Raw genomic sequence first — 25,772 nt, 5'->3', positions numbered from 1 at the left:
AAATCTGCGTCCACGTAGCTGAGTGCATTCTTACCCTGGGTCGCTCATGAATAACCAAGAATTGTCTGTTGTACGGCATGAATACTGAAGAGGAAAGAGAGCTGCTCTAACGCCTGGCCAAGAAAAGTTTATCCATCAGTAAGAGGGGCTTGGTTTTCCTAAGTGTCAGAACAATACAATAGTCCCCACAAATAAGGAAGAACATTAAGGAACCTTCTGAACAAGAAAAGCTTGTGTTAAATATTTCCACAATTATCAATGTACTTTGAATTAAAAACTAAGGAAACCACAGCTTTCTTGAACAATAACTCATCATGAACCACATATACCTCATTTCCAATGTCATGATACTGCCGAAACTTAGTCTTGAAAAAAAGCTGAGGAACATGTCCCTATGATACATGTCCAGTAACTTGTTAAAGTGTTCATCCTAATTTTTTCAGGGGGTCATAGGCCAGGATAAGAGACACAAATGCTGCAACTTTTGGAAATAAGTTTAAAATAAAAAAAGTTCTGTAAGAGCATCATATTTCCATTCTCCAGAGAGCTTCGACCTCTTGTAGTTATTGACACAGCTGGGTTTCAGGAAATACATAAATGTTAAGTGGTGAGTATACCCAGCTCTCACCTGACATTCTACTTCTACAATCACACCTTTGATTTCAAGGAAGAGATGAAAAGCATAACTTAGATATTCTCTTCTGAAAAATAGCCCCACAGAAGGATAAATCCACTGTCCAGAGACATGGAAAATTACTAGACATCAATGTCAACATTTTTATCTGTGTGATTCATTATAATCAGCATGTCAATTATACACACTGTCATTATTCTCTTCATCAGCTATGTGCTAGGTAAACATTTGCAGAGGTAGCTGTTCACATACCTACTGTATATAATAAATTATTATACACTACTCTGATAAAAATTATTTTTTCTGGGTCCCAGATCATACATTTTTTCTCATCTTAAAACACAGGCTTATGGAGAGGCTTTTTTACAGAGTTACATTTCACTAGAGAATGTATTTCCATCACAAGAAAAACACTTTCTAAAAAACTTACTCACCAACATTGAGATTTCTAGGGAAAACAACAAAGAAAATTAGTACTATGTTGAAAATATGATTGTTGTATTTTAGCACTGGACCAGTTTGAAACTTTTGGTTACATGCATTTGATTTTTATGTTAGATAACACAGTGTAGTATTTTCATTGAAGTAGAATAAGGTTTAATTCTCTTTTGCTTTGAATTTTAAAATGGTCTGGTTTAATTTCAATTCCAAATGTCAAAATCCTTTTTAAAATAGAAGATTGATCTTCTTTGCAGTTCTGCTTCTCAAGAGGATTTCCTGAATAATAAATTAAGAATAAAGGTTTTGACCCTTATTGTATTTTTTCCCACTTTCCGAAATTGGTCCTGAATGTAACAGCAGTCATTGGAAAAGCTCTGCTTTCTTCAACAGCTCAAATATATCATTTGAGATTAGGAATGAGGGAGAGGGAACTGGCACCGTTCCCCGGTGGCCTGCCAGTGCTTGTCAGCACCAAGAGGTCCAGTCCCAATTCCCAGCTCCCACAGCTTTGGCTCCCCTTTCTCCAGGCAACCTGCTCTGCCTCTTAACTCCCTCAGCCCTTCTCCATCTCCTGCTTAGAGTTTCTATGCTGAATTGAAGATCACTCACACAAAGATTAGGGGGAGAGAGGAGGATGAGAAAGGCAAAATGTTTTGCTCCAAAAGCATCCTCTGCGGACTTGCATACAGATAGGGATGACAATGGAATTGAGGTAGAGGGCAAGGAGATTTTATATAGGAGAACAAATGCATACAGAGACATATATACACACATGCTGTACGCTGTAGTAATATTTTAAACAGGAATGCCCCAGAGAATAGATCTGTATGGATGTCAAAAACCAAGGAATAAGGTTATATCATCATCCTTTCATCAGAAAATGAATCACATACAAACTTGAAGAACATAAAATATGACCAGTGAAAAGTATTAATAATGCAGTTTTTCAAATAACCACCTACTCTCTAGGAAGGTATCATAAGAAGGCAAAGTACAGGCACTCAAAATTATTATTTCTCTGTGGAACTGGCTATGGAATATTTTTACATGGTTAGAAAATATATCTAAGACATGCTGCGTGTTGCCATAATCATTCTGAAGTCCTTTCAGCTGTGAAATGCTACCCAGTTCAGTGCAATCCTGCACAGATGCATAAGTGGGCCCCATACAGCCTACCTTGCAGGATTGGAGCTATATTTCTAAATACTGCACAGCAAATTGTTTGAAGGCATAGTTACACTTGAAATGCTTGATCATAATGTAATTAAGTTCCTCACACTCAAATGAGAACTAATTTAAACTAGCATTCAAAACTCCATTTAAAAATGGAGGACTTTGGAAAACAAAAAACCTAGTCAAATAACATGTTAATAAAGGAATTAATGTACTGAGCTATAGCAAACTGTAGCAAAAATGTACATAGTCTTATAAAAGAGTTACTAAGGATTTGAACATCATGAGCCAACTCTCTAGGAATGACGAATGATATCTGACGAGGTGCAGGATTAACACTGCATATTAAAGAACAGACGAGGCAACAAGGTAAAATTTAACCTTATCAACAAGTGTCACAGAATTGAACTCCTTGAGTGATCAGAAAGAGGGAGAGGATGATGGTTTGGGCCCCACAGCCACAATAGCAGCAAGGGAAATGAAATGCTACAAAAAGTTATAGCGACTGAAGAAGCAGAAAAAATGATTTCAAATTTCAGATAGCCATATTTCAGGCAGGTAAATATCATAACGAAGCATCAGCCAGAGATACTGTAAATGACCAACATAAACAACAAGCAGAGAAACCCAAGAAGAGAAAGGGTGTTGGGTTCAATCTGGAAGAGTGCACCAGACTCAATTCCAGATAGGACTACAAATGAGTGCCTTTGTAATCACGACCAAATTATGCTCAGATACCCCTTCCTAAAAAACAGAAGAAAAAAAAATAAATAAACCAACAAAAAAATTAATATAGCAGTGTTGATTTTTTTTTAAAGAAGCACTATAAAAAGGCAAAGAAGGTGGTAAAACCACTATCCAAATTCTAAAAGCACACTTTCTTTTTTTAATGTCACACGTATAACTCAAAGTAAACATATAGCCCTCATCTCAAAGGCTATAAAAGCAAAAGTCAACATGATTCAATATCACAGTGAAGGAGGCTGCAAGAAATTTTAATTCTTTTTTTGGAAGAGTAATTCATGCTAAAATGAGAAAAACAGAAAGGATAAACTGTGGAAAATAGAACCATGTAACAGCAGATCAAAAGAGATTTCAAGGAGTAATATGCACTGCAGTTCCCTCCCACATACAATTTTCCTTTCATCAATACTAGAGAATTTTAGAATTTAGTAACACTAAGGCCAAATTCTCGGCTGGTTACCCTTTTCATAGGTCGTTCAGACTTCTCATCTCTATTTCAAGGTTCTGTGCAACCTGTCTATAAAGCTCTGCTTATTTTGATCCTACTTGTAAGATCTAAAACTCTTGTCTTCTGAAGTGAAAAGCAATGTAGCTCCCCTTCTGATGATTCCTTTAAAGCTTTTCTTACCCTACTCAGCCTTTGATTACTGACCTCTCTGTGATTTCCACAAAAAAATCAAGTTATTACTCTCATTTGAGGGGCCATATCCTCTCAAATCTCATACCTCTTCATGTCAATAAAGCAACACACTTGTACAGCACTGAAGATTTGGCCATTATACATCCTTTGTATTTTATCTCTGTGCAACTCAGTTGCAGAATCTTTGGTCTCGTGTTCCAAACCCTGTTTCATCATAAATTACATGAAAGAATTTCACAGAGGAATTAGTGAAAACAGTTCAGATGAAATGGAAAGTGACCTTAATACTCATCCAAAATTCAACCCAAATCTTAAGCAGACCTGAAAGTCTCATCATGCAGCTTGCAAAGGTATGGGTCAATCGGAGCTTGTGTAAAGGAACAGTGTTTAACACAGAGCTCCAGGAAGGTTTTACCATGAAGGCTGATATGCAGGCCATAGGTAGTTCTGCTGAAAAAAGTGCAGAAGCTACAGTATAATATGTAGAATTACTTGCCCTTTTTCCTGCAGGCTGTCAGGTACCAATCTTTACATTCCACACTATCCCACTGCACACAGAAATTGCAAATGTAAAAGACCTTTGCATACTCACTTTCAGTTCTGTTAGCTGACATGAAGACTTGTACAATCTAATACAGCAGATTAATTCTTCTTCCTTTCATTATTTCTTCCTCTCTCTGTTTTAAAACACTGCTGCAACTACAGAATTCACCTAAAATCCAGTGAAGAGGTATCGAAAGTTCATGAGCAAGTTTTTTCCTATGAAATTTCTACTCTAGTTTTGCAGAACAGTTAGAATGACATATATCTGGTATAATTAAAAAATAAAGGCAGTAAGTTCCAGGAATTAAATCCCTGAATGTGTTTGCTTTATCTATCAGTAAATAATTAGCAACTTATACAGCAAACTTAGCCTCCTTTTCTCTTCCCAAATTCTGTGAAACCATTTGTAATCTTCCTTTTATTATTTATTTGGAATTACTAATTACAAAGTCAATGGCTAATTTGTGGTCTGTACATTCTTCTTTCTGGATAGTTTTTATCTAGAATTTGAGGAATGTTACATACTTTTAAGTAGGATGCAGAACACATGACAGCCTTTTTGTCTCACAGTCATACTATCCAATTTTGCAAATTGCTTTACTCTACTGTAGCCTTTTGGCAGATGCTAACATTTCAGTCCAAGTTAAAAAGAAAAATCAATTATTCCAGCAATCTGTACACATGGACTGTTTGTCATAGTTTCAGATTTTATATGTAATATATCTTGCAAGAAGGTTCAGTGAATTGCAGAGCTTATTCTATCACTCTCCAGGCCAACACTTGCAATGTTCCTAAAACTACCAGTTTTAGGGTCTCAGGCTCTTTTTCAAAATTTAAAAGGAATAAAATGAATTTGTTTCTTGTTTGCTGTAGTTTCAAAAGTTACAGGAAGAGACAATTTAAAATGTTACCTTGAAGTGTTTCTGGTGCTGGAAATGATTTGTTCATTTCGAGATGAGACAATAATTGTTAATCTATCTGAGAGTCTCTGAAGAACTGTTCTTTCAAGGGTATGGCTCAGGAAAAAGTCTACCAATAGTCAGAACTCAACATTGAGAGTGAAAAAGCACCCTTATTTTCTAAGCCAAACAATGCTTATGTGGCACTTAAATTCCACTGGACTCCTCCAAACAGGTTTATGACACGTTCAAATGCCAACTCGTTTTTCTTCTTCTTTGCTTGAAAGAATAGAACAGGAAAACACTGTTCAAAAAAAAAATCTGAAAAATGCAGTCTCTGGCCCAAAGAGTTTATACTTGAGCACATGGAGAAGTAGGGAACAAATGGGAAGCAAGAGAAACCTGAACAGCACGGTAGACCATGTCCTCAGCACATCACCTGCCCCATCACTGCAGAACTTTTGAAGGCATTTGGGTCTTATTATTTCGTGGGGTCAGGTGGAATGTATGTAGTGCATAGACTTTCCCTTTCACTATCTTGAATTTTAACTAAGACAGTAACAAATCAATGAAGACCATCCTTGGCTGCCAAAACTTCAGTAAACACTGAAGGTACAGTAGAAAAACCCCACAGCATTAATCACCCATTTTTTACTGATGCAGCTGAAGATACCACTAATGGAAGCACACCTTATCCCATAGTATCACTTTAATAAATTGAAAGTAATTTATTTTCCACAGGGTGTGTAGCATGTGAGATCACAACACCAGCTGCTTTTGTCTCAGTAACAGATCACGTACATTATGTAGCTTCATCGAAGATTTTAAAGCCTTAATTTGTCTGTCTCCTGGGATTATCTCATCACAGAACAAAAGGATCTTGGCCAGAATAATTAAATATTTATTTTTAAACAAAGCCTAAATATAAACCTGAAATATAAACCTTTGTCAACAAGCCCCTTTAAAATATTTTTCAAAATTCAACAGGATATTGCATCCTGAAAATCTATGGTATTATCAATAGGCAAATAGTCACATATTCAGATCTGAGAAAGATTTGCTGATAATCTATGTACAGAGGACTGCCATGTATTACCTTCCCCTTTGTTTCTATCTTTGAAAGTAGCTGTAAGGATGCTAATCACCTCTAAACATTTAAGTAATATAGTCATAATTAATATAAACAAATATTAGAGTTATCACCAGGATCTTGCATGAACTGGGAAGGCAGACTGCTTTGTTGAGAAGGTGGTGATCAATGCAACCATGGAATGGGATTCACTTCACTTGACTTGAGCAATCTAAAAGTAGGGCACCTCGTCCAACTTAGTCATCTAGGTCTGTTTGCAGTCCGTAAAGAGATGAGCATCCTCACAGGCTGTCATACCAGTCTAAGCAGCTTAATAAAACATCTGGAGGTGGCCTGCCAGAAGTTAAAAAATTAAGTAAATCCTGTCTCATGAGCGCCACCCAAGGGCAATCCTGCAAGACATGAACATGCACTAGTCCAGAGCTAGAATTTGGGTCTAAATCATTACGCCCAGCGATGCAGTTAAACCAGTGTAAGTTCAGTGTGACAAATATACCTCTCCTCCCCTGTACACTGATTTTAACACAAACTGGGAACACTTGTGCTTCTACCTGACCTTTCCTAAGAACTCTCTGTACAAAAACACCTATCTCAAATACTGCATACAAATAATATTCTGGAAATATTGAACTATAATTGGTACATTTCATGGATACACTTATCCATTAAAACCAAAATTCTAACCTCCTTTTCTACACTGATTTATACTACAGCCATTATGTATGCCCCATTGATTTTGCTGGGTCTATTTCTGCAATAAAATTCTGCTTGGTAGATTAAAAGCATCTGCATCTGTTTACAGATGACCAATCTGAACTCCCTTCCACAAAAGGTGAGCAATTACTTATAAATCAGGGGCATTTCACAGATGAATAATTATTCAATGTATTGAAAATGTTCATGATCTAAAACCAGTCCACACTAAGTATTTTCATTGCTGCTTCATGAAATTATGAAACCACTTACCTACACTAATTATATTATAAAATTAATTTAATTACTAAAAATACAGATTTACTTGGGGTATTGGTGGTATCTGAGTAAGTTGCAACTTTTTTTAATATCAAACATCATTAATCAGCAGAAAGATTAAATAATTTCCTTTGGTTTACCATTTGCTTTTTCCTTGTGCTCATATTTGCTTTAACTTGTTGATATCCTGTAAATCAAGTATTAACTAATAGAGAAAAGGCTGTTTTGTGGGAAGTTCTGCATCAAGAGTTTATGATGTAAGTCACTCTGTATTCCAGTATATGTGTGAGATGACATTCTTCTGCAGTTACAAAACAGGACAAACAAGCTACTTGGTTTTGACCTACTGAGAAACTACATACTGGTAAATTTAAATACACATCTTGAATCATTGCATACTCCAAGAATATTAAAAATAGCTTAGGAATATTGAGCTGTGTATTAAACAAGACTTTTTCCCTCTCAGAACAGCGAATCAATGGAGTAATGCAATGTTAGTTTGTAGTTAGTGGTCTTCTGCAAATAAGGGCCAAGAGCAGTCACATCCTGCTTGTGCTCAGGAACTGAGCACAGAGAGGGCTCTATATCCTTCTGACTTAGAGGGATCAGCGTCATGAGCAGCCGATTTCCCTTGCCATACAGACTGTACGGTACTGTAACCTGAAATGCTTGGATAATGGCACAAACGAAGTATATACAAAATTAAAACAGTTCTTCCAGCCCTCTCACTAGGCAGGATTACAATAACTTGGTCAGAAGGGAAAAAAACAAATATCTTTTCTACCTGAAGAAGGATATCTGGGACTCAGGCTTATATAGAACACATCTTCCTGTTCACAGCAAGGGTCTGTTTGTGGCAGACCAGGAGAGAAAACTAGATGAAGAACGGCATGCAACACTCCGACTGTCAACTTCCCGTTCTACCAGCATCTGTCCAGATTGGTTGGGCTGGTACTGGAAATGACAGAGTAACTTACTATTGTCTCCCAGGAACACGGATTATGTACAGATGATGTTCTTATGTGTGTGACATCTAAGTTACATCATAAGTAATACTGGTTACAAGTTTTCTGAGGCTACATTTGAGAAGGTGCAGTTCCAGAGTTTACACAACATTGTACCAACAATTTGTTCACTAGGATATGCCATTCTTGCAGAGGCTCTGAGCTGGAATAGAATTTCTGGATTCATAAGTTACTAGCAAACACATCCACACATGTGCACATACATATGCATATTAAAAGTATTCCAACTTGGCAGCAAGTGTATCAAATCTAAAATGGCAAGATACTCTGTTTAAATGATTGTGCAGTAGAATATGAATCATAACTTTGTAAAACATTATAAATCTAAAATTGATACATTTCCTGACAGAATACAAGACTTGAATTCCTGTTTATGAATAAAATTATAGAGAAACAATGACTTCTAAGGAGTACATCAACAGCTTCTTCTTCATATTAGAAGAAGCAGGGTTTTTAAATGATATGTTTTGTACGTGTATCTAAGCTTTGACAACAAGATTGAGAAGTGCTATTCCACTGGATATATTATAAAGAGATCTAAAAATACTAACAACTGGTGAAACAACAAAATGGATGACAGCAAGTGAAAGGAAGAAGTCAAATCAGTGAATGGGCAGCGTATGTTAGGTCCACTGATTTGACAGCTCTCAGACACATTGAGTAATACTTACGCACATTAGCAGTTGCTGGAATGAAATACTATTCGACCTGAATTTTCTGAAATTCTGTAGTTTCTGGAATAAAATCCAGAACTGCCCCTCTGTAAGACAACTGTATGTGTGTATTTGGATCGAATATATGTTAGGCTATGGTCTTCTATCACTTATCAGTCTATCGGACACTGACAGCAGAGAGATGGCAAGGTTCATGCCTGCCAATTCTGCACCATCAGGAGAGAATTTGGTCTAAACATTCTGACCTGATGTATAGCACAAGAAAGTCCATATTTCAGTCTTGTTAATTTTGGCAGAATGTCACTCACTTTTCTCAAACATGAACTTTTTCTTTGGAACTGACTACCCAGGCTTCTGAAATTGGGAACCAGAAAAAAATCAGCAAAAATGGTGAATTTATGGCCTATGGTATACCATACTTCATTTAGGTTATTGGAAGAGGTCTTGGTGCCACTTGGGACATGATCTATTGTCCTAAAACCAAAAGCAGATACTCTCTGGCTCCATATATTATTTAATGACACATGATGCAGTTTTATTTAATGCTACATTAGAGGCAGCATGAGACCACCGCAGTGCAGCTACCTGTAATGCATAATTTTCATAGTTGTGAGATAATGTCCAACACAGAGTAAGAAACAGACCAGACTATGACAAATACTCCTCAAAGTCTTTTGTGTCCAACTGATGTGATGGGTAGCAAAGATTCAACAGTCAGCTTGGCTCCTGCTTATCATGCCATAAATCTGACCACTGTGCTTTTTACGTAGAATTACTGTACTTACACAAAACAGCAATAGACATTTTATAAATATAAAGAAAAAGTCAAAAATCCTTCTGCAATGTGTTTATAAGCTACTTTGCAAATGGGAACCAAGAAAATGGCAAAGAACAGCAAAAGAAGAGAAAGACTAAGAATTGCCCTTTCCACCTCTTATGCCTAAACATACTGGTCACAATACACAAGTCGCACAAAGAGGGAGACCATGCAGCTCTTTCTGTGTGCTTGAAAACAGTCCCTCCTGAGCCTTAGTGCCTTTTGGGAATTGTGGTACAACTCACCATGTGTCTCAACTGCATCTATGCTGATTGTTTTTAACTTTGCGCAGGTCTCATCAAGAAAAAAAACTACTTTAGGAGTGATTTTATGGTAATGAAATGATTACTCAAACTAAATAGCAATGCGCTGTACCTCTGCAACTGAACTTTTCAATTTGTTCTATATTTTTTTCAGAATGTGGCTGCATACACATATGAGTAGATCTACTTCTTTCTATTAATATTTGTAGGTGCAATTGTATTTTCAAAGATGTTAGTTAAGAGAAAACAATTAAATAATATATCTGTAAAGTTCCCAGGTATGCACAATGTCTATTATACTGCATTGTGATTTTTTTCAGTAAAACAGACGGTTCAGTTTGATAGAGCAAATTGAAATTAGACTAATTTACACAGGTCTCTATATGCTTTTAGAAACTCTTCCATCTTTACTTTTAGCAGTACAGTCAGTCATCATAGGCAGTTAAAGGCTGATGAGGTTTGCAAAGTAGTTAAAATGCTAACCATACAAAACAAGGGGAGAGACTACTTCTGTAGGGATGTGCATGAAAGAGCTTTTTTAATTAACGTTTTTGTTGAGGTTTTATTAAAGGGCCACATTTTGCTGTTCAAAGACTGTAACTACCATGACAAATGCATGCCTTGAAGGGATGCTATGAGGAAAATACAGAACAAATCTCAATGGAACTTTATCTTCTTACATCAGATTTGAATTTGAGGCTACCACTGTACACATTAAAACGTGATACAGTAAGCAACTTTACTTCATGTTAGATTCCTATCTGCTTATGCATGCAAACACGAATATCTACATGTGTACGCACATATATATGTAAAGAGGACTTCTTCAGAATTTTTTGTGAGAATGAAATCAAATATTAACATTCTGAGAGGTTAATGGAAGCAAACCTGAGTACACTTTGTTTAATTCGTACCCTTCTCCCTTAACTCTTCATCATTAATGCTGCTTTCTTTTTCTATCACTGTATTTTGGTCTTCTGAAAGAGTGATGGTGCATATTGTCAGCCCCACAATTCAATGCAAAGAGTACTCTGGGATATCTTTGTTTCATTTTCAAAACTTTGTATTCATACTTTTGTACATTTCTTAGGAAACACAAGGTCTAGAAACCTACCTTAAGGTAGGACTGACAATTAACAACCAAGAGCTGGAACTAGCAACACACCACCAGGAATAAATCTGGTCAGTCCACAGTGTTTCTAAGTAATGTTAAATCTTCAGCTACCAAAAACTTGGCCCACCAATTGAGTCAAGTGGGAAGCTGAATGTATGGGAAAATTCTCCAGGATGTTAAATTTAGAGTAGAGTGAGAGGCACACTGTCTCTGCCATCTCCCGCAACCATGGTGCAAGCCCTTCCTCTTGAAGAATGCAGATAATCAAAGGATGAATGCTGTCTCTCCCTACAGTTTTCTGCTGGGGCACAGGGATGAGTGAAAAGCTTCTCATCTCCTTACTTCTCATTCCCACAAAGAGATTCCAGTGCTAAAGAAAGGCTGTTGAAGATTCCTGAAAGATTCATGTCTCACTAAAGATCTTTTTATTGAATACAGAAAACCTGCACCTTGAATAAATATGTAAAGTGAGGCTTCTTGTAACCTCTACACACAGTTCAATCCTTGTAGTGCTCCATTCTTTACCATTTTATTGTAGTAAGGCAAATGAGTTTCCTTTTCAAATGCCTTTCCCCTTCCCCAGTCAAAAAAGTTTAAGGGTAGTCATTGAATTATTTCATGTTTACCAAGTTAATGGCCTGATTATTATTTTTTTTTATTATTCCAGAAAGGCTGGAACAAAAGATCTCTAAAATTTTTCAATGAATTAGTCTAATCTTGATGATTTGATCAATGTACACTCATATTCAGAAACACATAGAGCTAGTTGCAAATCAATAGTGGCAAAGCTATTACTTTTTCAAAGTTTAGATGAATAATTGCTTTCTGTAAACTGGCAAAAATCAGAAAGCAAACAGTCGGGCAAACTTAAAATAAACTTATTTTATTTACCTCCTAAGCACAAATTCTTTTAGGAATAAGAAGCAACAGCAACCACAAATAAACAGTATTTTTAAACAGTTTTAAAATAGCAGTTTTCTTTAAATAAACTGTTTAAGCCATTACAACACTAGACTATAACGATCAGTAATGTATAAGAATAGAAGGAGGCAAGAAGGCATATGCCCTTTTGTAATTCTTAACATAGTACAAGGAGAGGAAACGTCTTTCAGGATTTCCAGTGTGAAAAAGACTGTTGATTTTACATGGAAAAGAAAAGAGAAAAGTATCTTTCGCTATGGAGCATTTTCTAGTATCATCATATGAAAAAAAATGCTTGAAATTGGATTAGATTGGCAGCATCCTGGCTGCAGGTAGTAAAAATTTAAACCTATGAACAGATAAGTCAACTAAATAGAGAACAGGGATATCAGGTTTGTTGTTGGGAATTACAAATGTCATATGAGAAAAAGATTCAAGTACCTCCTAGCTAAGATAAACAGGAATGCCTAATAAAACACATCTCAAGCCTGAGAAAACTTTATACCTATCAATTTGCCTTTCAATATCTTTGGAGAGGGACATTTTCAGATTATGGCTGTATCTCAAGCTTTTGGATTTCTTTCAGTGTATCACTGGCTGTTGACATGATATACAAATTGGGCTGGTGGGCAAAAGACAAAGAGGATCTTATGATCTGCAGTGCCCAGATAAAACATGGGAAAATTAGGATAAAAGGTGGTTTTAAGTTCAGTCTTCGAGTCCTCAACTAGAGACAGGAATACATTCCTTTTAAGAATTGAGCTGAAATTTAGGACTGAGAAAGTAGACGTAAAGTTTCAGAGAAAACCCACTGAAAGGACAACTGGCAGCTGGGATAGGCAAGGATCAAAGTCTTCAGTATTAAGTTATAAACAATTAAACGTAACAGCTCCTATATCCTTATTGAAATTTAGGGGTTTATTCATTTCTTTCATTTACTGCCATTATTTCAGAGCAGACTTGGCCATGAAGTAACATCTTTGGCCTTTCAAGGGAAAGATAAATTAATGGGTGGGATATTCTCCTCTTTCAGCAGACATAGAAGATCATAGTAGACTGACTCGTCTGCTTTGAGGGCTGTGGTATGAAGAACCAGCCAGAATTTCATTACTGTCTCTCTTTTGTGCACAGGAGGTCATGACAAATGAACCGGGGTGGGTCAAGATGCCATTTGTGATTCTCTAGGTCTAGACTGGGAGGCTGTCATTCCCCCATTCTCCACTTAGCATTTCTCCTTAAATAACAGGGGTTTATTTTGAACTTCCACCCTCATCTCTTGATTCAGTTTGCTTAAAAGGGATACATTTTCATTGTTTTTGTTATCCAACACTTTAAATTTCAGTTAGATAAGCATAGGGATCACGATGAGTCATCAGCTTGTTTCAGGTCTGCTGCTGTCCAAGCGTCTCTCCTATTGTAGTAAGCCACCTTTAAGTGGTTTTAGTCAAGGGTCCTGTCACTTGTAGGTACTCCTGCTTGCAGAAGAATTCATAGCTTTTTCCCCTGCAGGTGAAAATGCACGTGCAACCTTCATATGAGACTGCCCACATCTTAATCCCATCCCTTGATACTATGTTAACTTTCTGGGTGCAGAAAATATGTTTTCTTTCTGTTTTCAGGCACAGAGAGCATACCATAATTTTGTTTCATAAAATATATGGATATCCGTTTCAAAAGGCGAATTACTTTGAATCTATCAAGATACGGCCTATGCATTTTATACGCTACTTTTCACTTGGTAATTCAGTTTGACAGATGTGATGAGGCTGAGACAAGTCATACAACCATCTGTGGTAACATTTAGAGCTTCCCAAACTACAGCACATACAGCACTCATTCCACCTGAAGAACTTCAAAAAAGCATCTATTTTCCACTTAAAATAGTAAAAACAAAATAATCCCTTCCCAGACATGGGTAACTACCCATCCATGACTTACTGCTATATGAATCAAGGCCAAGGAGTAAAGGATTAGAGTAATGAGCTATCATTTAGCTCAGTGAGGAACTGAATATCAACCTTTTTTTTTGTGGAGCATGTGATAAAAGGCAGAAGACAAGGCATCGTTGTTGAAATGAGAGAGTGCATGCATGGCGCTCATATTTCTCTGCGAGATATGTCTGTGCATTGCGAAGCCCAGTGCAGTACGTCTTTGAATCAATGGCACAGTACACATACAATAAATCTGATGGTTCAGGAAGTGCAGGACTAAAGATGCATGTGCTTGGAGACTGCAGGGTATGTCTGTCTGACAAACCCAGGAGAAGTGGGGTGCTGGCACGCAGCTTTTGTTTGCAGAAAGTTTGGAAGCGTACCCCCATAACAAAGGCTGCATGACAGTGTCACCAGGTAGCCAGAAATCTTGGAACGGCAAGTGAACAAAAATGTTCGTGTTCCATGTAGAAAATATTATTTGGTGAATGAAAACACTCCCAGGAAAATCAAGGCAAATCGATGACTTATGCATGTAGTGCAGAAAATTGGGTATTGCTGCTGCCACTAGTCAGAGACAGTGGTCACTACCAGTAATGCTGGGGGGGGGGGCAGGTAATTAAGGAAATGACACTGGGAGCCCTGACAATATGCATAAACTATCTACATAAAAAGTAACATAAACAGTCTGTTGTAGTCACAGAAGACTAAAGGTAACACTCTTGTAATAAACTTTGCAAGGGACAGCAAAAGGCCAACATCTCATAGGGGAGATGAAACTCAGAGCTACTGATGCAACTGCTATATTAGCTGTTGTGACAATTGTGTCTGGGTATGATGCCTGAGCAAGCAGGTTTGAGAACACCAGTACCAGTTACACAGAGTTTTTGCTCAAACTTCATAGAGACTTTCAGCTTTATAATACAATATAGAATTCTGTTCTTTTCACATGAGGACAAGTAATAACATATTGATTTGATTTTTACTCCATCCTCAAACACAGTTTGTAAACTAAATAAGGAGTTCATGACTTGACCTATCATCAGGACCTCAATAGTTTAAACAGAAATTTAATTTTCTCTGTATATACTTGAGGGATAACAATATGAGAATTACTGTGATGTGCCTGTTCACTGAACAACAACAAAAAAATCATATTGACAACTATAGATGGGGTGAGAGAGGAGGTCATAGAAAACATGAATGGAATTGAACCACAGTCACAGCTCTTTAACAAAATCTGTACCATCATTGGATTTGTGCAAATTAACTACCAACTTTCTCAAACACTGTCCATGAATTTTTTCTTCAGGTTTGAGAAAAAAAAAAGTCACACTTCTTACAGCATAATAATATGGATTGAAGAACTGAAGGGAGCCAAGAGTGATGAAAAGAAAGCAGTTCCTTTCCTGCACTCCAATGAACAACTTACAGATAATGTTTCACTTTCACAGTTACCTGTGCATTTCTTGATATTGCTATTTCTTTTTCCATGTGATCCTAACTTGCATCCAAAGTTCTCCTCCCAAAATTCTGCAAACCAGACATTTCTTCGATTGTTAGCAAGTGTTCGGCTCCGAAAATATCTATCAAATCCTACATTTAAAAGAAGTGAAAGAAGCATTAAAATATAATACAGCCTAAAAATAGTCATTTAAAGACCTTTAACAGGTTTTGTATAAATATCAGAACAAGAAAAAGCTTTAGCTACAACTACTATAATAAGATATTTTATGAGCATAGTAGTATCTAAGGATTAAAAAAATAGTGTATTTATTATTATCCCATATTCGCTGTAGAACAAGATATTTTTAAATACCTACAGCAGTTAAAGAGTCTCTAAAGCTCCAGCAGAATTCTATAAATTAAAAAAAAAGCAATGCAGATAGGGAAATAGCTTAATTTTTAATACACAGATGAACAAATAAAGAATTGGATACCTACAAGAAATTAGACAAACTATAATCACTACTTAGTCAAAGATTGAGCCAAATAAATTTCATTTCAAGGCCATCTAAAATCACCAGGTACCTCTCTGTTGAACCAGAGGGCTTCCATGACACCTAAATTCTGCTTCTAATGACCCCAGTTGAGAAACTAAAGATTCCTGCTTAAGCCTGATCAGATTCTGCACCAGCCTTACCCCTATAACCCAGCAGCCACAATGAAATCACGACTAACACATACCATCTGGATTAAGCTCTTTACAAATGTTTCCATGTGGCTAAATTCTCCAAGTAGCATCAATAGTGCTCAGTTTTTCTAATTGTTTACCAGTTTAGAGCACTTACCCAGACAGTAAGAGATGTTACTATGTCCAGTACCCTCCTGGGAATAAGGTGATTCAAACCAACAACTTCCACTTCATCCACCAAGTCAGAAACTTTGATAATATAGTGGCTTCTTAAAGTAAGTTTAGGATAGGAAAGCAAAGCCTAAATTGATCTACTCCCAGGAGCATGAGCTGACTCACTATCATCCACCCAATACTCTCCTTTTTTGTCCCAAAGAACCACCAGGTTATGGGTAAGAAGCTCTCCATCACACATGCTCTTGTTATTAGACAATTATAAGATTGCCTAATTGCAGATTCACCATCTCCTAATCTCAACAGAGCTATTAAATGAATATTGGATCAGGCCAACTCAGGTTACTTAGTTGCAAAGGTTTCCCTGATTTCCCTGTAATCAAGGACTACACTATTTTTTAATCTTTTTTTTTTTTTCAAGAGACCTAGGGTGCTTGAACATTGTCAGAAAATGAGGGGTTTGTGCCATGTGCATTCCTACCATCTATTGATGTTCTTTTGGGCAGAATGGTTACTGCTCCTTCCGCAATCTCCTCCTGCTGCTGAACTGGTGAAATTTTTGAACCCCAACTATCTGAGCCAATCCAGAGGAAATGTCCAGATTGATTAGCTTTTTTGGCTGCTTCCAGTATTCGCCTGCAAATAAGCAACAAATTACTAATTAAACAAACTGCATTTACAAAGAACTTGAGAATACCCAGCATTCATTCTGGCTATGCATAAGTAAGCTCATACTAACCAATCAGTCAATAGTTTTCACAGTCTAAAGCATATTCAACAACAGCTGCAATGAAATCAAGATACAGTACCGTACAAGTTAATTTGTTTCATCTTTAGCCATACTTTTCTAGCATTCTTATTGGTTTCTTCCTTTTCAGTCACCAAACATCAATCTATTGGAGCTGCACTATTAGGAACTAGGAACAGGTTAGATCTCCTCAGAATAAAGGACCAGCATACTGTATAATTGCAACTCAATTTCTTATCACCAGATTTCCAAGAATTTTTACATGGGATTGAATGTGAAACCTCCTGCGTTACTCTATTCTGCACCAGCCAACTGAGCATCTCTGTGAAGAGAGAACATCTTTAACACACAAAATTAGGAAACAGGCACCTAATATCATCTTCATTCGCAAACATGATCACTGCTCGAGCATTTGGAGTTTCCAACAAGCGCTTGATGATCTTTTCAAATTCTCCTGGTCTTGGCTCCCGAGGGATTTTGAGTGACTGAGCAATGCAAACACCTCCTGTGAAAAATTAAAAGAAAAAAAAATTTTAACACATTAAATATCCACACTTCAGATAACCCATATTTAACCAGGTAGGCAAAGAAAACAAGATGCTATTCTGATATAAGGCAACGCAGCCAAAATTTACTTTTTCTATGTATTTTGAAATATGCACTGTACAAACTTACACACTTAATGCTGCATTAAAGAGTTCAGCTCAGTTACCTCTTACTTTATTTTTTATATAAAATTTAAAACAACATCCTGAGCCAGACCCTCAAGCACCGTACTCTGGCTCGGGTGGACTGAGTTCCACAGACCTACCCCAAATTGTGGCAGGTGAGAACCGAGCCTTGCCACAGGACTGCATTTAACCATGGAGCCACAATTTGACAGTTATCTTATATTCATAATGTGGTTCTTCAGTATCAGGTACTATCATATACCTCTGCTTTTTCAACAGAGAGCATAAGGTTAACAATAAATGCTGTGGTTACAGAATCAAGTAGAGAACTTGAAATGTTCTCTTATGAACGAATACATACAGATCACTTCTAATTGTTATTATGACATTCTTAATTAAGTTGTCTTAATTATTTAAGAGGCTTTGGGTTGTCATTGAAAATTCTAAATTACTAATCAGCAAATGAACACAAATTCAGAGATTATATTTATATCTCTTCCTGACAGAAGGAGAAAAGTGCTAATTGAAATCTCTACATTTTAACTGTCCTGCAAAAAGGGACAAATGACTACAGAAACTCAGTGATTTCTAATGGCTTTCATACACCAGTGCAGGGTTATCTACTTCCCAGTTATGACACTGTTATCTATGTTTGAGCACACAAAGAGAGAAATTCCTTGAGCCTGTTTCATGAAGCACTGAGTCCAGATTGGCACCAACTTTCTATACTATGGATGATCTTTCTGTGACTCTTTGCTGATTTTTTTGTTTTAAATATTTTTTCTTGAAGAACTATTGCCTGATTCGCATTGGTACATCTAACTGCTACCAGTATTTGCTCTTGCCCATTGTTATTCCCAAAAGAAGAACCTTTTGTGGATAATCTAATCATTAATAAACCCAGAAAATAAAGAAAATGAGAAAATGTTTATTTTTAACAAAAAGTGACATGTTACTAAAGAAAGGCAAAGCAAATGATAATTTTTGCATCTCTGCATCTAAATACTTCTACACTGAAGAGTGCCTTCAATGTGAGTAAGAATAAGAATGTGTTTTAAAAGAGCTGTTCTATTTTAATGAATACTGGTATTTATTTTCTGATTTATAAGATCATTTGGGGCATATACATGTCTATGTATTAAAGGTAATCAGACAATGAAAGCCACAGTTAGATGGCTATGTTGTATATGGGGAGGCTTTCCAGCTTTCTCAACAGTCTTGTCCTCCCTATTAAAATGTCAGCCCTCTGTTTTTCCAAAGTACTTCATGAATTAGGTTGATACACACTGTCAGTGATAGGATTTGATTGAAAACAAGGGTCCAGCCAGGCACAGGTTGGGATGTAGAGCTACATGAAGATGTTACAGAGGTCTCTTGTGTTAGCTTTCTTAAGCTGAATGTGTTTAATCTTTAAGCAAAACAAACAAACAAAGCGAAGGCATTTATAAAGCCTTTTTTTATTTATTTTACTGAAAGAATGAATGGGAATTGTTCAAAGCTGCCCCATGCTTGTCAGTGTTTAAGAGGCATTTAGACAACGCCCTTAATAACATGCTTTAACTCTTGGTCAGCCCTGAGTTGATCAGGCAGCTGGACTAGATGATCATTGTAGGTCCCTTCCAACTGAAATAGTCATTCTATTCTATTCTATTCTATGTAGTATTTAGAAAATGCTGGGGATTCATTATCAGATTTTTTTCTACCTTTGCAGAATCTCATTGACCTCCATAGTTCTCCGCACAGGCAGATCCTAAGTTTGAATCAAGTTTAGACATGGCATAAATGAAGCATGGAATTATCAACTGCCAGCATAAAAATAACAACTTTCAAATTAAATCAGCCAGTTTGTGACAGGCAAACATATCACCTTTTTCAGCTGTGCATCAATTTCTTGGGATGTTATATTATTATCTTATTAGATAGAAAGATGCGTACTACAGTACAGATTTATCCTGAATTCTCTGCTTTACATGAAAGAAATAATATTTGCAAATGAGAACATTTGCCATTTCTAACAAAAATTGTACATATTTCTTTACAATCTATAAATAGTATAAAGATATAAATAATTTACTTTTATCTGCTTTAAAATGGAATATAGTGCCTTTTTCTGGCAACATATTTCTTCAGTTTTTATGAAGAGCCTGGCTCCCCATGACAGACAGCTAATTTGCCAATAACAACAGATGACCCCATATAGTGGGTGACCCTCACATTCACCAGGTATCTTTGACAATCCAGTAATGAAAAGATGGACACTGTACTATGAGAAGCTTTAGCCAATTCTCTAAACTGTTATTAAGCTATTGTGATAGACACTCAAAAAGTCCTTTACTACAACCTCTTTCTCAGGTAACAGGGCTGAAAAGTAAGAGAAATATTTAGCAGACATCCTGTAAATTTAACAATCAGCAATTCACTGTTAAAAAAAACCAACTGAAAAACAATGCCAAGCTCTTCAACTGTCCCCAAAGTCATTCAGGCACAAAAAGTAAAACAGATCCTAAAAAATGACATAAAGGAATAATTTGTTACCTCATAAATTTTGAGAGTGCATTTTTCAACCATTTCTATTCATGCAATGGCCCTTAGGAAAAAAACATTCTTTCCACATAAAACTCAAATGCAAATATTACAAAATGCATATATATAATACATTATGTACAGCCATCTACAATCTGTGTGGAATGGATATCAAGCAGTGAAAAACTGCAGTATCTAAAAAAGCTATTGTCAGTCAAAATGATGTAGAAGAAACACCATTCCATCATTGCAGCAGCAAGTTCAATCATGACTGTACTCTGCATCTTAGCATCTCTACATTGAAGAATGTGTTAAGTACTAATAGGAACAAAATAAAATGCACTTCAGCCTTGTTGCTACATTTATAATGAATTGTGTAAGCTATCTCCAACACACAAAACACTTTGTGTACACCCTTATCTATATATTGCATATACAGCTGTTGCTCAAACAAATAACAGAGTATCAATTTTCAGCTAATGATGAAATGCTAGATCCACAAAGGTACTTACAACATTACGGTGTCTAACCTCTCAGCACCCTGCTGCCTTTGAAATCTACAGCCTGGGCTGAGTGCCCAGACACTGAGAGGGATGAGTGTCTAAGAAAAGGATTCCTAGGAGCCAGCAAACTGAATAAGGAATAATTATTCCTCCAAAATAGCTAGCAGAGGTACTAAAAGGACAGGTTTTAAGGCCAATAGGTAGGATAATCTTATGAAGTGTGAACAAAAGAGACTTCCCCAAATCAGGAAGAAATAGGGTTTGAGAACAGATGTCTCGTATGAGATACCAGTGGATTTACCATTTGCTGCAGAGGTGCCAAAGGGCAGATGGTTCAGGCACCTAATGCCCCTCAAGGATTTATGGCTATGAATCATAAGAACAAATAGTGTCTAGATGTTTCGCCCTGTCAGCACTTCTGACTGATTTGGCATGATGACTGCTTGTCCCTGTTGCTGGTTTCCAAAATGTTTGTTATCCTTCATTGTCTGGGGATGTACCTAAAAAAATACATTGGTCTAAATTCCCCTTGGCTAAAATTATGATTAATCTAACATTTGTATGAGGAAATGAGAGCTATGGTCTTACTGAAAAGGAAATGTGTTCAAACTTAGCCAATTAAAAGGACTTATGAACAGGCTTCAGAGAAGGATGCACTAAAAGGTGTTATTGAGACCAAGAAAGGAGTCAGACAGACAGACTCATTTCAGGTAGCTCAACTAGGAACAGATACTGTTAAGTAATTGTACCCACTCCTATTGTACCCATTCCCTAACTCATGTATGACACAGGAGATGAAATTAAGGGTTTGTATCTGTCACAAATGTTAAAGACATTATGATAGCACTGATGGAAAGTAGTTCTTCAACTACTCTGGGAAAAAAACCCAACACCTTAGCACCAAACTGTGCTAAGCCTCTTTTGTCTGCTCTCGGATCTGTAAAACTAAGGTTGTACTCAGTCATCCCAGAGCTTGATTTGAGGAATAAAACAGTTAATAAGAACTGCATTGTGTCAGCGATGATAAGAACCCATTTGTCTTCTGTCTAACAGCTATCAAGTGTGACATCCAGCACCTGGGGCCAGGGGACGATGAAGAGAAGGAGAGCAGAGGTGGGAGCTGGAAATGAGGCTCACGGCAGGAGCTGCCCCACTCATGATCAGGGGCTCAGTCCAGCCACTCTGCGCCATGGTTAGCAGCTGGTAACTCGTGCTTTTAAAATGGGCACATAACCAGACCTGATCTACAGTATGTTTTTGAGTTGTTTTCTCCATTGTGATAAAAATCACATCTTAAACAAACTGTTCCGTGTTAAGCTTGTCTTGCTTACAGGTGCTCTGTGTAACACATCCTGTGGGAAATAGGTTATCACCAAACAAAAAACTGGTAGATTTTGAAGATATTGTCAGTATGCTGGATCAATGAGCTTTTTTCTCTCTTTTTGTGCTCTTACAACAGCGATTCTACCAATGAAAAAATAAAACAAAAGGGAATGTAGCACCTGCATCATTTTGGTCATTAAACTTATGGTACCTTTATAAAGATAAATATTCATTTTAGCTCTCATGGGTTCTGAAATCACAAGATGGCATGCTAATTGCACACCATTAAATACTCAAGTATGCGGAGGTGGGTGTCAGAAGTGATGTCAAATGTGTATTTGGAAAATAGCAAGCAGACTTGGTAGTAAACTTGCACTAACAAATGAATTTCCTGAAGCAAAGACTGAAAAATTAAGATAAATGTAAATACAAAGGCCATATTCTCTCCTACCCCAGCCAGGATCCAGCACTACATTATGGACCAACTGAGTAGGATACACAAGAAAGGGGACTGTCTTTGTATCCGAAAAGCTGAAGACAGTTTCCAGTTCAAGTGTGTTTAGTGTTGGGACCACAACCATACTACTCAGAACCAGTTTACGCTCTGAAGTATTTTATCTCCCCATGCATATAACTAGCCTTATGATTGTAAAAGGGGAAGGGATCAAGGTATGCGCTTGCTTTGGCAAGCTATCTATTTCTTAGCATAAGGAGGCATACCTCACCTGACTCAGTATATATCATTGCAAGTCAGTTATTTCACGGCAGCTTCATCACAAATCGCACTGTTCCTGAAAAAGCTCAAGACAAATAGCCAGAGCACATCTGGAACCCAGTCCTACCTGGCAGGACTTTCTCAGCTGCCTTCAAGTATACATTTACTTTTTTTAAGATAAATTGTATGCGACTGGTCACTAGGCCAAGAAAATTCTAACGCAGGCCTGTGGAAAGTTTCCAAAAGACATTACAGAAATATGTGAAGGCAGAGTTCTTATTCCAAGTAGGGGAACAGATGTCAGACTCAGAAGAAGCCTCAGTAAGAAACTCTCCTGCAAGGCACACAGGGTGCTGTCGCAGGCAGACACAGCCTCAGCTCAGTCTGGCAGGAGACTGCGCGCTTCTGACAGTATCACATGATGCAAGAGAAAATGAGGAAAACCAGACAATTGCTTTTCTCCTCCTCTTCCAGTCCTTCCCCTGGTTATACTGAAAGTCTAGAAAATCTGCACATGGTTATATAGAAAGGCTGTTCCAATTGCCAGGAACCTAATTCAGCATGAAGATTGTTAGAGATATTAAAAACAAGACGCTCCACACTCAAGTTCTGTTGACAAAAATCAGGGTAGCCTTGTGACAGTGAATCCCTCAAGACATTCTTTTTAAGCAGATAGTTCATTATTTGATAAATTTGGATGCTAAGAAATTTGAATGTTAGAGAAAAATAAGGTAAGTGACTGTTCTGCATGGGGCTTTCACTGATGCTCATAATCAAGAATTTTTAGGAATTATTATTTAAACTACAACCAACTTGCTGCCATCTTCTTGTGTATCCCTAGATGCCCTTAACAATAATTTTCTAGATTATGAGTCAACAGAGAGTGACACCTAGGAAGATATAATTACACATTGAAGATCAAATTTCTCGAGACACAATTCTTCAAAATGTAAATGTCTCCTTAATGCCAAAGTACGTAGCTGGGAGGTCTGAATGCAGCCCTGCATTCTTTCCAGACCTACCTTCACTTAACTACCCCAAGAAACCATATGATCACCAGTGTGGCTACATGGACTTTAGGGTAGCTTAGCTTTGTGAATAAGAACCTAAGCCTTCTGCAGGCTCTGTGCTCCCACTGACGTCCATGACATGGCATCTTTACTGCTATTCATGTCCAAATCTAGTTAAATAAAATCTCATTCCAGTACACCTCCTTAGTTGCAGTCACCAACTAACTGCAGTATGGAAATACCCATTCATTTCCTCAGAAGCTCACCAAAAACCTCAGCAAACAATTCACTTACTCTTGCAAAGACAGGTAATTCTTCAGTCAATAGTGGCAATACTTTTTCATGTAAGGTAATAGAAAGAAAATAATTTTAAAAATTAAATAATTTAAATAATACTTCACTCCGAATGGACAAAAGTGGCACTTAAGTATCCAATACACTAAAGCATAATGGAGGATGAGAGATTTCATTATAATCTTTTAACAGACAAAAACATTCTGCATTTTGAGCCCATACACTGGTGTCTTTTTTCCTTTATTTAAGTAAAAATGCATTTTCTCAAAATCCCTTGATATTTACAACAAATATGTTTTTATTGCACAAGCAGGTCGATGATGCTTTTTCATTAACATGTCAGCTACAGTCATGAGCTTTTCTTCTCAAAACTAACAGCCTTTAAGAGATCAAAGTCTCTCTCATTTATTTTAGTGTTTTAGAAAGGTCTTTTAGCAATGTTTTTGTTGGGTCTTCCTTTTATTCATTCCTTTAGGGAAAAAAAAATAATTAGAAGACACTCAGTGAAACCGTGAAAGAACACAAAACGTTCTGATAAATACAATTCACCCCTTCCTTTTAAACCTGTCTTTTTGCACTTCTGTATGTATTCACTGGCATAGAGCCATGCATATTTCACAAACACATGTGCTCACACAGATACTTAAATCATGGGCAAACAGATGTTAATTCTAAAATAGAAAAGGAAGAAAGAAAAAAAATGAGCTCTGGCTCCATATGAGACCACTGGCTATTGGCTTCAGTCATCAGAGCCTGTCTCTAAGATGACATGAAGCAAGAGAGATCTGTTATTTTATACTTCCATTCTGAACAGTTGGGGTTTTTTTCCCCTGGAAGAAACAGTTCTGAATGTACCAATACAGCTTCCATTAACACCAGCACCTGACAGAAAATAACCGCAAGGGATATTCTCACCGTCACCAAACCTACTGGGTTTTGGGGGATTTTTTTGCACGTTTAAAAATAAAAGCACAAACAACACATTTTTCATCCTTTGACTTTTAGAGCTATTTGTGTAAATGAAAGCCAACTTTCACAGTCTTGAAAGTGAGAGGCTAAAAGAAAAATTCATCTGTAGTAGAGACGTTTATGAATGGGTAAAAATCATATCCAGCAAAAAAAAATCCTAAAAAGAATGAATTCTGGAAGGTTGTGAGAGAGGAATTTTCCTCCCCACAGCAAATCACTCTACAACTAGTTCATAAAGGATATGGGATGCCCAGTCAAACTTCAAAACAATCTGTGGCCAAAAGAATGCAATTGAAATTGGTCTCCACTTACATTTACTGGTCAGCTGTTGCAATGCTTTCACAGCTATGTCTTTTTTTATCATCACAGTGGGTATGAATTTCTCCCTCTGGAAAAAACATAGTTCTTCCTACTTGCAGATTTAGAACTTGCAGAGGCGTAATATGAAAAAAGAAATATACTGCTATTTTCTGTTTTCCAGCTACATGCCAGGTACATCCTCAATGAGGAAAGAAGACCCTCTTTATTTTTGTTTGTTTTATAAAGATCAGGAAAACTTAGGTTATGAAAATAAATTGCATAAATGACTAAATTCTAGAAGATTTTCAAATTGTTTTTTTCAAAGTAACATCAGTTCTGATTTATAACAAACTAATAGTGTGAACTCAAACCCTGGCCTGTGGTTACCTGCCATATTTTTCTCTGAAAGTAAATCTACTTGAATATGGCCCTTATTCTTTCCTCCATTTCTCTAAAATTCTCAATACTATTGGGCCTGAGTAGCAGAAAAGATTTGGATTTGATATTTTAGGGAGTTTAGATGCAAA

At 36.9% G+C, this 25,772-nt stretch overlaps 1 protein-coding gene across 1 annotated transcript in view; it reads right to left on the bottom strand.

The window, feature by feature from the left end:
- Nucleotides 1-25,772, bottom strand: part of GRM8 (glutamate receptor, metabotropic 8) — a 348,222-nt gene that overhangs the window by 175,722 nt on the left and 146,728 nt on the right. The window contains exons 3-5 of the mRNA XM_010581289.1: nt 17,307-17,442; nt 16,671-16,825; nt 15,340-15,477 (exon numbers count right to left, since the gene is read on the bottom strand). Coding sequence (XP_010579591.1) covers nt 15,340-15,477; nt 16,671-16,825; nt 17,307-17,442 — 429 coding nt within the window. The remainder of the gene's footprint in view (nt 1-15,339; nt 15,478-16,670; nt 16,826-17,306; nt 17,443-25,772) is intronic.

This window comes from Haliaeetus leucocephalus, unplaced genomic scaffold (assembly GCF_000737465.1).
Source record: "Haliaeetus leucocephalus isolate CR32 unplaced genomic scaffold, Haliaeetus_leucocephalus-4.0 Scaffold763, whole genome shotgun sequence".
Classification (NCBI taxonomy): Eukaryota; Metazoa; Chordata; class Aves; order Accipitriformes; family Accipitridae; genus Haliaeetus; species Haliaeetus leucocephalus.
Note: the sequence above shows the minus strand (reverse complement) of the source record. Positions and strands in the feature narration are given on the sequence as shown.